General features: G+C 49.9%; 1 protein-coding gene across 13 annotated transcripts in view; it reads right to left on the bottom strand.

Moving 5' to 3' along the window:
* Nucleotides 1–280: 280 nt before the first annotated feature.
* Nucleotides 281–14,172, bottom strand: part of Celf4 (CUGBP Elav-like family member 4) — a 290,930-nt gene continuing 277,038 nt past the window's right edge. For 8 of the 13 annotated variants that reach the window (XM_027935558.3, XM_027935559.3, XM_027935562.2 and 5 more), the window contains exons 11-14: nt 12,034–12,117; nt 7,452–7,530; nt 6,840–7,011; nt 281–610 (exon numbers count right to left, since the gene is read on the bottom strand). In XM_027935558.3, coding sequence (XP_027791359.2) covers nt 584–610; nt 6,840–7,011; nt 7,452–7,530; nt 12,034–12,117 — 362 coding nt within the window. In that variant the 3' untranslated portion in view covers nt 281–583. Of the gene's footprint in view, nt 611–2,654; nt 2,709–6,839; nt 7,012–7,451; nt 7,531–12,033; nt 12,118–14,172 lie in introns of those variants that run through there. The other 5 variants (XM_034635863.2, XM_027935554.3, XM_027935564.3 and 2 more) reach the window with 2 other exon arrangements.

Here is a 14,172-nt window from a genome sequence, read left to right as displayed (position 1 = left end):
TTTTTCATAGAATCGCTCTAAGCTGTTTCAAGAACAGCCAGGAGGCAGGAAGGAGGTAGTCCTCCATTCCTCCTCTATTTGACATAGAGCTACACATCTGCAATAAAAAGTTTGGTCCTTTGGTCCCTAAACAGCTAAAGGAATGACAGATAGAGATGCTCAGTGGCAGCCTCCCAGCCGCCCCCTGGGGACCAGGCCCCCACCGCCACACGCTTGCCCCCGCCTGCCTCAGGCGCCCATGGGCTGGAAAAGCCCCAGGATCGGTAAGCAGCAGCGTCTTCTCCCAGTGCCCAGCCCTTCAGCCTCCCCGTCTGGTCTCATGTTATTTTGTTTTAAAGTTGCCTTTTTTTTTTAATGTGTATATGTTTTTCCTCATTTTTCTTCATTGTCGTCTTCTTTATGTCATGTATATTTTTCCCCCAAACACGTTCCCTCTGAACTCCATAGACGTTATACTTTCCTTGAAGAAATGTTACAGTCTCAGAGTGTCTGGAGTCTTCAGCTTGATTGATATTGGCTGATATGTCAAAGGTGTCATCCAACAGTTCTCATTTATAAATAGAGAGAGAGAGAGGTTTGTTTTTTAATGTAGCCCGTTCAGCATCCTGCCCTAAAATGAAGAAAATCGGGGCTGATTAAGCCATGAGGGAAAACACAAAATGCATCCAAACACCAATAGGAACCTGCCTTGGGGTAGGATGGGAACTCTGGGGGATGGCAGGAGGGAAGGAAGAGAGACCAGTATGAGAATTAGTCATGATCATGATACAGTCAAAAGAAATTTGCTCTTCTATTCAGAGTAAGAAACCACTTGGCGGTCTAGTGGCGATGGTTGTAGCTGAGGTTTAGATGTGGGGAGAGAGTTCTTGATTTGGGTTCCTTTAGAGTTCTGGATTGAGGGATGGCTATATCTAAGGGAAGAATTTGGGACAGTGGGATGTGAATTCATAATTAAACTTGTCCCTGAGGGATCCAGCCCAGATACAATATGTATACAGAAGCCTAGCAAACCAGAAAGCAAGAATTGAACAACCTAGCCAACTCCTCCCCAGCTTAAGGAAAAGAAGGAAGACAGAGCCAAGACTCGAATTTTGTAAAATCCTTGCCCAGTTTCCAGCCAACCACTTCTTTCCCCAGATCAGTAACTATTTGCGAGGCTGCGTGTATATATATATGTATATCTGGATATATGTGTAGAATATATTCACCTGCACATATGTGGACATACATGGATATGTGTGTATGTATATGCACATATACACACATACATAATACTTTTCTCATACATGCCAGGGAATTTAGAGGAAATTCAGAACTTCCAGGGAATGGATGGGAGAACCTAAAAAAAGGTCAGAACAGATTTCATTATAAAACTTAAGTAAATTAACTCAGACAGTTCTTGATTTTGTTTCAAATGGTGGCTTTTTGGTGTTTTGCTTTTAAGAAAAAAAAATCATGATCTGACTAGAATCAGAAGGCAAATGCTTATCGTTGTGAATTAACAAATGAGACTCATCTCCATTCTAGCAAGCAGCTTCCACTTATACATGGGGGTGACTGGTTACATCAAGAAAGTTAGAACTGCAAAGCCCCCAGTCCAGGGGACAACGTCATGCGTATATCAATCCATGCTGGCAGGTTTTTCACACTGTTGATTCAACAAACAGCAAACCGTACACAGCAGTCTAAACAATTACAACACCAAATAAAATAATAATAAAATTAAAAAACACTTGTCAAGGACCCTTTTTCAGTTGTAAACAAAAAGGTGCATTTTGCTTTTGTCAGTACTGTTTCTTCCAAACCAACCAAAAAAGCCCTCCCAAGCCCCCAGTCCCCCGCTCCCCTCCCCACATTGAATTTAGCAGGAGTAGCTATAATACAAACCTTATAATTGTTACTGGGCTCTCTCTCAGAGGCCTCTGGCTTTGTACTCTAGTTTTTGTTTTTGTTTTTTTTTTTTTTTTTGGTTTAGAATTTTCTTAAAATCATTTTGTTACTATAGATATTACATATTTTGGTTTGGGTTTTGGTTTTTCCTTTTGAGGTGAGATTTAAAATAGCCTAACTGGAAAAAGACCAGACCTAGGAAAGTGTCAATTGAAAAAGGCCCCCAAATTTCTAGAAAAAAATAAAATCACAATATTTTCAAGTGCAAGTAAATCAACCACGCATAGATATTTTTAAGATGTTTTCCTTATTTTTAAGAAAAAAAAAATAATGGTTTGCATAGTTAAATGATCCCATGTTTGATAATTCAGGAATTCATCTTTATTTTTACTAAATTTTTTTCTTTAGTTTTTTTTTTTTCTCTATGTGACATCTAGAGAAGCATAAAAAAACGCTGAACAAGAAAAACCAAACAACAGAAAGTAAAACCACTGCAAGCACCAAGAACGAAACGAAAATGAGCACAGCAAAAAAGATCGTGGCAGCACAAAAGTCAAGAAAATGCACGTGTGATCATGACTGGCCAATCATCCACGGATACGACATCCAAGAAAAACGCTCCAATCACAGCACCTCCACGAAACTTGACGGCAATTGTCATGCAACCGATTCTTAGCCTTGTTACATGACGCCATCATGTCACACTGTGAACTTTGAGTTGATTTGAACTTACGGATGGGGGACTTTTCTCCACTCTCATGTGATTACGTGAACTTTATTCCTAGCTCAGCGCGAGACTGTGGTGGATTTGACTGGCCCTGGTTGGGTTGTTGGAATTTGATTGAATGACAAAAGAAGAAAAGATTTTTATATATATATATATATATTTATATATGTAGAGAGAGAGAGAGAGAGGACAGGAGAGTGTGGGCAGGGAGGGAAGAGGAGGGGCAGGTGGGGTGGGGTCGGGAGTGTGGGGGGTAGGGAGAGTTGGGTTGAGGGTGAAGAAGGGCAAGGAAGAAGTTAAAACAAAATCGAAAGGAAAAATATTAAACAGCACCAGACCACAGCATCAATCTAAAAGCTCTGATGGGAGAACAGCAGTCAAATCATAAGGGAACTGAAAAGAACTCAAAGGATGGAGGAGCCCGCAGACGGACGACATGGGCACAGCAACGCACACACACATACACGCACACAGCTGTTTATGCAGACACATGATACACTGTGAACAGCAGCAGAACCTCACACAGGGCCACTAAGGGCATCCATCATGCGTTGGGAAAAGGAAGAGGCACAGGCAGTTTGGCAAGAGGGCCAGGAAAAAATAAAACAGCCCCTCAAACCACCGTGGCCAGCAAGCAGATTTCAGGGAGCAAGCTCTCTGCTTTTAACACCCTTGATTTTTCTCCCCCAGATGCTGAGCTCTCCTTGGCTCCCTGGCTTTCTGTGGCTCCAGCCTGAGGATCAGCAGTGGGAGCCAGTGGGGTTGACCCTGATTGGTAGGGATGGTTAAGGCAAGTGCCACAGGAGACATTTGGCCACCATAGTATGGTATACTACGAGCAGCAGCTCAGCCCTCCAGCCTGTGGATCCCAGCCCCCACCCTAGGAAAGGGGTCTTTAGGCGGCATGAGCACGCACAAGGGAGTTTTGATCCCCTCCCCTCCACTTTAATACACCTTTTTTCCTCAGAACCTTCGGAAAATGACAATACTTCATTCTGAAATTTCCTAAATTACACTTATGTTCTTGGAATTCTATCAACAGGCCTAGGGGGGCCCTACAATTTCATTTCATGGTTACCTCATACCCTTTGATTTGTTCCCAAGGTGGCCTAACTGAGGCTGCTTCAGGGCGTGTGAAGCCCTTCAAAGGTTCTGTAGCTCTGACCCATAAAAGGGTCACAAAGGAGGCTTCAGGTACACCACAGAGTGGCACACCAGAGAGGGTGGCACAGTGACCCTGCATCTCCAGCCCTTGCTGCTCTCACTTTGGCTCTGCTGAGCCCCATCCACCCTACTCCTCTTCCCCTTTCCAGCCCACCCCCTCTCTCTAGCTGGCCAGGTCTGACCATTTTCTCTCCTGATGGAGCCCTAATGGTTGAGAAATGAGATCCTCTCTCTATCAGACAAATCAGGTTACTCAGCTTTGAGTTGCCATCTCCCTCATTCACCATCTCATGATCCTTTGCCCCCACCCTAGGATTTGGGGTCCCCAATTCCAACCCCATGGTTACTCATGAGCTTGTTCCTCATCCTGTGCTCTTCTATGCACTCAGGCCTGTGCCAAAGCCTACGTGCCTTGAATTTATTACCAGGGTTTCCAATCTACCAGGCCTCTCCATGCAGCAGACTTCCACTTTCAGTTTTTTGTTCCATTAGAGTGAGTGGGAAGGGACCCCTGGGATCTTACAATGTCATAATAGATAAGCTGTGCAGTAGCTGAGCAGTGACTCTACTTTGAGTCACTGCCTCCAGCTCAGCCATCACAGAAGCACTCTCCAATCTCCCTCCCTCCATAGACTCCCTGTCCTGTCTGCCCACCCAAGCTGAGCTCTATCCTTCCAATATCAGATCTCCCTCACCCAGACAAAGGCCTATCACATGCCCACCAAGTCCTGAAATGTCCCTCTCCTCTGCACCTCCAACCCCTCCCAAAAGCTCTTAGATCCACCCAGTATGTTGGCAGTTTCCTTTGGTATGAGAAAAGAGGCCTATGGAACTTAGAAATGTATTGCCATCAGGTGTTAGCTCTGGCAACTGCACCTAAGGGACAATCTGAGGACTCTCCTCCTTGCCCTCCACACCAGTCCTGGGTACCTCACAAGCATTCACGCCTTCCCTGTGCTTGTTCCTTTTCCCTCCCCCAGTTGCCTCTCAGTGCCAGGCACCATGCTGAGCACTGGAACTGAAGTCTCAAAACCCAGTGTAGGGAACTCTCTTGAACACATCCTCATCTCTCACATACACTCAGTACAGCATTCAGCCCCCAGGAGCCTCCCCAGCATGTACACAGCTGGCTACCTGCTTCCTCTGCCTGTAGGGGCAACCATTCCCAGCCACTCTCTGGGGTGTCCTATAGAACACAGCCCTGGAGGTGGCAGCGGGATCACTAACCAGCATGGGGAAGCTTAGATCAGGTCTAGGAAGTTCCAACTCATTGATCTGGCTGAGGAAATGATGGCCTGGCCCAACCAATTCAGATGTCAGGTCTTAAAACATCTGGGTTCTAGCCAGAGAGGGCCCAGGCCCAAAGCTACAGCTTTGCAATGCACAGGTCAGAGAGGGGCACCTGTACCTGCAAAGCTCACTCCAGATACTGTGCAAAAGCACACTTGCAGTCAAAGCCCAGGGCCCGGGAGACAGGACTCCCATGGAGTCAGACACACAGCTTGATACCTTCTCCAACCCACAAAACCTCAGGACGAGGATTCTGAGAACCGTCCTGCTATTAAGGCTCAGTATGTACTAGCTAACCTAGTGGCAGGAAGGGATTCAGGGGACAGTCTTTGAGCTGGGCAGAACCTTGGTGGGAGTGTTCTGACTGTTGGCTGTGAACCTGTCACATTGACGTTATTGTTTACTCTTCCTGCGTTAGTTTCCTAGTAAGATCTCCAGAGGAACTCCCATCTTAACACAAGACAATGCTTCAGCTCCTACAACCTGATATCAACTGCAGCTGAAGTGATCTGCCAAAATGCAAGTTCTTCTACCAGAACTCTCCAATGCCCCCTCCCATCTCAGAGGAGATCAAAGTTCATATAATGGCGTGCAGGCCCCAAGTGGACATTCTTTCTTAACCCACGACTCTCTTGCCATTTTCTTGGCCCAATCTCCTAAATTCCTTCTGCCTACCTTGGCCCCCTGCTGCTCCTTGGCCACACTGCCCCTGACCTCACCTTGGGACTTACATACTGGCTGTGTTCTCAGAAAGAGGATGTCTGCACACAAAGACTACATCTTTGCTCTAATGTTACCCTTGCAATGAGGCTGGCCCTGGGCACCTTGACCATATGATTTAACTTTAGTTAACAATTCTGACATGCTAGGTAATCTATTGTCAGCCCCCTTCTTCTCAGTCTTGGTCACCACTGCAACCCTAACAGTTCCTAAAGTACCATACTGCTGACTAGATGGGGAACAGAGTGTGGGAAGCATCCTGAGTCAGTAGAACTCAAAGGTGACCTCCATTTCTGGTCTGTGAGGACTGCAGTAGCAAACAGCACCAAGGAAACTGGCTGAGGTTGACTTTTGATGGCCTAGAACATCTCCCCATATGCCCTTCTCAGGAAGGCTCTGAGAAGGAACATTTGGCCTGAAAAATGAGTGGCTGACTGCTCCCAGCTGCTAAGCAGGCCCCAGCCTGAGCAGATGAGGTGACAACTCATGACCCAAGTAACAGGGTAAGGGACCTCAGTGCTGTGATATCAACCCTCCCCAGCTTTTGGTCCATTCTGTTTTGTTTCCTGGTAAAGTTCCCTTTGAAAAATCCTGCCTCCTCTGTCCTGACTGAGCTACAGGCAGCTGGAGAGATGAGGGGTCAAAGGACTAAAGGCTGCAGGCCCTTCCCAGAACTGAGGAGAGGAGAGCCAGGAAGTCTGGGAGAAGGCCTCAACCTGTGGCTATAGCTCTGTGTTTGCCATCTGCCCACCCCAGGGTCTGTGGCAAGAAGAACTGCCAGTATAGGCCTTGTACACTTTCCCAGATGACTCCCTCACTCCTGCTCCTCTTGGCCCCACAACAGGGGACGACCTTGCCCATTTCTGCCAGGATGACCATAGCTCTGCTCCTGTCCTGTAGACACTAGGCAAGGAGCAGGTTGAGGCAGGCGCATCGGGTCCAAGGCACAAATGAGGGTCAGGCCCACAAAGGCCCAAGAAGACGGCGGGTCCGTCTGATGCCCGCTTCCCAGACCTCCCGTTCCCACACCCCGGTAGCCCCCGGTTACCTGTGCGAGTCCTGGTCTCCCCCGGGGGACGCTCCCGCCGGCGCTCAGTACGGGCGATTGGCGTCTTTGGGCCGCTTCAGCTGCACCTTGAGCCTCTTCATGCCGATCTGGAAGCCGTTCATGGCCTGAATGGCGGTCTGCGCGCTGGCCGGGTTGTCGAAACTCACGAAGCCTGGCGAGACACGAGGGACGAGGGCCTGGGTTTCCACGGGGCCGCCGGGGGCCGCTCCCGGCGGGGAGGGGCGGGGGGGAAGAAGGCCGGGCAGGGGCGGGGCCGGGCTCGAGGCTCCACCCCGGGGCCCCGAGGCTCCTCCCCCGGGCCCGCCCCGGCCCAGCCTCAAACCCAGCGGGGCCAAGTGCCCGCGCCCCGCGCCCCCCTCCGCCCGCGTGCGAGGGCCCCTCCCGGGATGGACGTTCCAGAGCCCCCGGCTTCGCCGATCTGCGCGGCCCAGCTGGCGCGCCACACCTCGGCTTTGGGCGGCGCCACTCTTGGGGCGCCCGCTCTCCCACAGGGGCGCCCGCGGCCTAGCGGGGCTCAAGAGGCGCCCGCCCCCCACCCCGGCCGGCCCCGCCACCTCGGCCCTCTCCTTCGGTAAGAGAGGGCGGACACACCTGCGGGTGGAGGAGTTTATTGGACACTGTCCTCCCTGACAGGAGGGGGCCTGGCAGCGGGAGGGCACGGGGTGCCGGCCTGGGGAGAGAGAGGAGTGCGAGGGGGCGGGAGGGGAGGCACCTCGGAGAAAGCTTCTCCGCCGCCTTTGCCGGCCGCCCCCCGCGCGAGTGCGGCCCAGCCGTGGGCCGAGGGCCGGAGGCTAGGTCCTCACAGCTCCTTGGTCCCCACTCCCGGCCCTGCCCCTGCCCGAGGCTGCTTGGCCGGGCCGACTTGCATTAACCAGACCGACTTGCATTAACCCACCACCTGGCCCCCAGGGGCTGTCAGCAGCCCCATCCACATGTGTAAAATTCCAAGCCCTGGGAGCAGGTGCTCTTTCCCTGACCAAGCATGCGCCAACTGATATGTACCCCACAACCCCTCATGAGAACTCCAACCACCATAATAGTAGACATTAATATGATTACTAAAACAGTATGAGTAAAAGTTAGAGACTACTTTGTATGGGGACTACAATCTCATTCCAGAGTTCCCAGACACATCAGGTTCTGCTGGCTCACAGTCCTAAACAAGCAGTTCCCAGACTGGAATGGGTGGTGTTCCAAAGTGAGTTCAAAAGTCACTTTCAGGAACTTAGAGTGTATCTCCTCATGCAGACAAGACTTCCCATCAACATTTCCCAAACTCCCAAACTGAGCCTTGAGAAAGGGCTCCTGTGGCCAGTAGGTTTATAGCCAGGACCCTCCCGGCCAGTTCAAGGAATAATAAATAAAAACATCCCCTCTCACTCCAAGTTCTCCAGTAAATAAATCTCTATAGCTTCGTTTCATCTAGTATTTCCTTAAATTCATTCCACTTCAGATGACTTTCTCCTGTAAAATGGACTTAGATCCTGCAAAATGTGAAATCCAGCTTGGTGAGATATACAGGCTATAGGATGTGCCTCAGTTGGGGTGCTTGTCCCACAAATGGCCATTAGATAGGTAAGAGACAGATGCACCACTAGACTACTGAAACAGAAGCTATCTTCTTAGTTAATTGTGGCACTGTAGGTGTGCTTGCACCTTTACTCCAAGAAAGTAACTCCCTCCTCACTCTTCCCACATGGTAGCTCTTTTTCCCTTTTTACCCCAACCCCAGACATCGCCTCCATCTGTCTCTTTTCTTTCTTTCCTCTCCTTCCTTTGATCAATTTGTCATTCAGCCACATACCATCAAAGATGGGGGAAGAAGGTGTGTGTGCATGTGTGTCTCACTTGTACATGTGTGGACACATGAGTGCACACATGTGAATGCTGCCATAACTGGTGAGAGCTAGGAAAAGCACAGCAACACCAACATCCATACAAATCTATATACTAAAGTAAATAGAAAAGATTGAGGATTATCCACAGTTGCCAATGAACTTCTGCTTCCTGTCATCCTTTCCCCCACTCCTCTCATCCCCTCCAGGCCCATCCCCTGATGACTATAGTCAGGTGCCTAGCAGACCAGAGCAATATTTGGGTTTATACTGCTCTCCTCCTGACTAAGGAGGATGGTTACAACTAAAATTTCTGTCCCTGCTAAGACAAAGTGACCTGACTGTGGGTGACATGCTCTATCCCTTACTCCTCCTGGCACCAGCTCTACCTTGACACCTGGAGTTCGTGGATCTTTTTGAGGTAAAGAAATGAGCAAAGCAGAGAGAATGGAGAAAGATAAAAGGGGATGAAGAGGCTGTCTGTGGTGAGGTGTAAAAGAAGAGCTAGCCACCAGGTGGGAAGGTTCTGGAGGAAGGAAGAAACCTAGCTTCCTGAAGAGTTTATAGGTATCTGGAAACATTGGAGCTGGGAAGGATTCTGGGTTGAAGGGAACTTTTTTCCCTCACCTAGTTTTGTTAACTGGCCATCTGCCCACAGACTGGAGACCCCTGTGGACAGAGCTCAGTGCACTCTCCATTCACAGCACAGTCTCCTTTCCCCTAGAGTCCCCTGCCCCATTCCCACCTCCCAGACACTGTGGAAAACCTCACAAGTAGGACATCCTCCTAGCATCCCCCAGCCCTCCTTCCAACATAGGGACCATTTGTGCAGCACATATCTTCATGAAGGCCTCGGGAATGTTCTGCTTATAAATTCATTCTGATGCTTATCCAGAGTACAACCTTCAAGTTCATTTCAACACAGGACCACATTTGTGGCAAAAATGGCAGAAGAAAAGGGATGGTGGTATTTCTGAAGGGTCTGCTCTGGCCAAGCCTCTGCTATAGACCATCTTATGGAACTTTCTCAGCATCCCTGAGGGTGACTGCAAACATCCCCATTTCACAAAAGAGGATCCCATGGTTCAGAGTGTTTGGTGACTTGCCCATGAGTGAGCACTGGAGTGAGGGTCTCACAGGCTGGGTCTGTGGGAGAGTGGCAGAAGGCTATGCTGTCACTGCCACTGCTGGAGTGAGTTGGAGAACTCAAGTGACTAAAGGAGGAACAGTTGGCTGGGCCAGTGTCGTGGGAACCTGTCCTTTCTCAAGGCCAGAAGACATTTAGTATGAGAGTTTGAGAAGAAAAGAAAGAGACAATAGAAGTATACAGAGGATGATTTCTATGAAAAGCAGAAGCAAGTCCTGGTCCTGGATATCTTAAGTTAGCTAGTAGCCTTAGTGGGTACTGCTTGGGGCAGATTCTGAGGAACTGCCTTTGAAAACCCAGGCTATGCCACAGGAACAGTGCAGATATGCCCAGATGTGACAGGAGAATAAGCCTGGATGAACTTAGTGATTCCCAGGTTCCTGGCTGTTTTGTTCTCATTTACATAATATTTGGATCCTATTTTGAAAGCAAATATAACTGATTTGCACTTGGTAGTTTTTACATATACCACTATATTCATAAGGAGAAATATCCCAGACAACCGAGTAGTACACCCTGTCTTTCTTTAGCTTTTCATGCCCAAAAGAAATGAGCTACCGGGGCAACTCTGTGCCATCAAAGGACCACAGGTTTTCTGTGGCATCTGCCAGAGAGGAGAGGACAGTGGTACAAGATTTGGGGAAATATGCCCTGAATTCTCAAGTCCTTCCTGGTTCAGGAAAGCCAGTCTCCAGGCTTCCAGATGTTTTTCCACTGTGTATTTCTCCTCTCCACTACCCCCAAGCTGTGACCAGGGTTCCCTAGCCAACACAGGCTCCCACTCTCCTCACAGCTCCAGAACCTGGGGGGTCTATCAGGAAATTCTGGTAGACTCAGCTATGGTCCCATGTATGGCTTCCTGGGGACTATACTACTTAGTCCTCAAGGGCTCATGAATGGATCTGGCCCTGAAAAGATGGGCTGATCAAAGTAGAAGAGGAGGAGTGAGAAGGACCAAAGAGGAGCAGAGGGGAGAGGTGTGGGGCAGAGGGGGAATTCCATGAGGAGGTCTGGAGTTTCCTGGTTAGGGTTGTCAGCTTTACCAGATAAAAACAGGATGCCCAGCTGAATGTGGATTTCAGACCAGTGATGAATATTTTTTTAGTGTGTTATCCTCAATATTACATAGGACCTATCACATGCAATATTTAGGACATACACTAAAAAAGTATTGTCTGTGAAATTCAGATTTAACAGGGTGTCCTGCATTTTATCTGTCAGACTCCTGGATCCTTCTAGGTCTTACCTCTCCCATCTAAAACCCTGCCACCAAGTGAGTTTCCTGAAAGCTATAGTTCCATTCTCACACCATCTCCCATGACCTACCACCAATTAAAGTCTCCTCATCAGAATGGCCAGAGACCTCCCAGCATAAATTCTCCCTTGCTGATATCCCAGAAGCCTCCTGCACCTCTTCCCTGCCATTTACCCCTTTCCTCCCAACCCCACGTCTCTGCCAAGTCTCTCCTTCTGCCTTCCTGGTCATTTCCTTGTGTGGTGCCTCGCAGAGCTCACTGCAGCTGAGTGGCTGTGATTTCCATCTGGGCTCAGAGCTTAGGCTTCTTGGGGAAGTGACCAGTCTCCTCCTGGCTCCTCAACAGTTCTCAGCTCTGTTGGCTTTGGGTGGGGTGGGGGATTCACAGCATGGCAGGTGGGGAGCAAGGAACAGGTAGACAGAGAGGGGGCGGCAGGACAGACAGGCAGAGAGCAGATAAGGGGCAGGCAAGGTAGGGCCTCACAGGGCTTTGACCCCAGGGGTCAGGATGGCCACTCAGATCATGAGAGGAGGGGCCACTGGGAGAATGGATGTCCTGGGCTCTGCTCACTGCCTCTCCCAGCCCTTCCCAAAGTGGCCCCTCCTGTTCTCAGGGGATGGCCTTGGGCCTTTTGGCTGGAAGAGGAAATCCATTTCTTGGGCTGGGATGTGGGAGGTGGGAGCCAGGTAGAGGTGGGTAGGAAAGCCGAGAAGCAGAAAGAACAGGGGAAGACAGAAAAGGGCTGAGAGATGGAGGCTGGATCCAGGAGCACCTGGGGGCGATGCGAAGGAGCAGGTGAGGAGCAGTTGGACACCTGTAATTGGTGCGAGCAGCCCTGTCCTAGTGAAGCTAATTGGTTTGTTATCTTTACCCACCAAAGCATTTACTTTGGTTAGTCGCCCGATCCACAAACACTTTCGAGGAGATGACATTACCGAAAGGGAGGAACATCTGCATCAGCTCAGCGTCCCCAAACTCCTGGGGCAGATGGTAGATGAACAGGTTACAGCCCTCGGGCCCTGCGGTGAGGGGAGGGGGTGGGCGGGGAGGAGGGATGGCAGGGTGGGGGAAGAGAGAGACAGAGGAGAGGTGAGCGAGTTAGGCAGCGCAGCGGGGAGAGGTGGGGCAAGGTTAGGAGGGGGGGTTTCATTCAAGATCCAACGGGTCCCCAAAGAATGGGGTTGCTGAGCCCCAAGTCTGAGCTCTGGTTTCCACTCTGTCCTTGGGCAAGTCTCTGAACCTCTCTGTGCCTCAGTCGACTTTTCTGCAAAATGGATCAGTAACATGGACCTGGCATCTCTGGGGCTGGGGTGGGTGGAGTCGATGAGAGAATGGGATGAGCATGCCAAAGCTTGGTCAGCTGTGGAGAAAGAGGGGCAGGGAGGTTTGGGGGCTCCCTCCTGCTCAGCCCCTGCTCTGGGGAGGGTGAAAGGAATGGCCTGGGCAGCAACATCCTGTGCTGGAGAGACACTTTATCTTCACAGGCCTAGCACAGACTGGCCTGGAGTGCCCATGGGTGGTGGCCTGGGTTCAGTCACCTGACCTGCAGCCACTCCTTCCCATCTGGCCATGGAGGCACAATTGCACTATGCCACACATCACACTGTCTCCTAGTCTTGAAGGCAAAAAGCCAGATTTCCCCTGCTTCTTCTAGAAGGTGACACAGGAAAAACTGCACACCAAGGTGCCACAATTAGCCAGGACACCCTTGAGCCTCATTCCATGAAACTTTCTTCATCTCCTCACAACAGTAACAGTCCTGCCAACTTGTGCAGCATGAACATGTGCCAGGCTGTTCTAAGCACTTTCTATGTATGTTAATTCACTTCATCCTTAGAGCAACCTTGTGACTTAACTACAATGTCATCACTACTTCATAGATGAGGACACTGAGGCCCAGAGAGGTTAAGTCACCTGCCAAAGGACAAACAGCTAGTGAGGGAAATGGGGACAGGATATGAATCTAGGCCATGGCCTCCACAATGTGTATTCTCTCTCTACTTGTCATAAAATCTTAACTTCTCAGATGCCCTGAACACTTGGAGGTCTTTAGATTCATGAAATTTCCAGATAGTTAAAGATTTCTTTTTGAATAGTCAAAATGCTTGATTTTAACTCTCAGAAATAGAAATCTTTTCAAGATGCATGGTCTGTTTCCTGCCATCTTAAATACCCTGTGTCACATAGCATTTAACCCTTTGAAGTGACTTGTGATCATTGCAGTGATGATGATTTCTACCTCTGGCTGGTGGAAAGGAGACAGCTACACTGAGAGCTGTGTAAGAACTGGGGTTCTGATCCGAGCCTGGTGGAAACCTAAGCATGAGCTTAAAAGTGAGGGCTGTAAGGCACCAGTTTTTGTGGCCAGAACCAACTGTCCTGGTTCTCTGGGACCAGCGAGGCTGCCAGATAATCCAATTTGGGGGCAAAGAGTTCACCCTGGATTCTCTCTCTTCCTTCTTTCCCTCCTATCCCCTCCTACTCCCCTCCTTCCTCCTCAATCTACCTCCACCCCCTGGAGGCCCACAGCCTATAGAGAGGACTACCCTGCCCACTGAAGCCACCCAGCTGAGCCTCTGACTTCTTTGGTCCCTGGTCCCCACATTCTACCCACCCACCCACTCAGGCACTCTGCCAGAGAACGGCGCATTCAGAACCAGGCGCAGATGTGTTCCCTTGTCTCCCCGAGCTCTGCTGGCCCTCCTCTCCCTGTCCCCTCTCTGTCCCCCTCCCATCATGCTGTGTTCTCACTAGTGCATGCCATGTGAATGTACCCCTTGATGGTGCCCAGGTAGATGGATGCTCCCTTGGGGCAGGAACCATTCTTGAGGTTCTAACACCTCTTCCAGCACCCATACCTTCTTTTCCCAAGAGTACCACTGGCCTCTCCCTTTGGGTGCCCCCTGAGTCCATCCCCCATGCTCTAAGGGTTGGGGCTCTTTCTGGGAAGTTTTTTCTCCTACCAGGCCGGTCACTCCCTAGAGGTGGGGGCATGTGCCTTCTCCTGTCCTCCTGTTCATGTGCCCTCTGTCCTCCCTTCCTATTCCCATTCTCACTCTTCTGGGCTTCCCTGA

This window comes from Marmota flaviventris, chromosome 16, assembly GCF_047511675.1.
Source record: "Marmota flaviventris isolate mMarFla1 chromosome 16, mMarFla1.hap1, whole genome shotgun sequence".
In the NCBI taxonomy this organism is placed as follows: Eukaryota; Metazoa; Chordata; class Mammalia; order Rodentia; family Sciuridae; genus Marmota; species Marmota flaviventris.
Note: the sequence above shows the minus strand (reverse complement) of the source record. Positions and strands in the feature narration are given on the sequence as shown.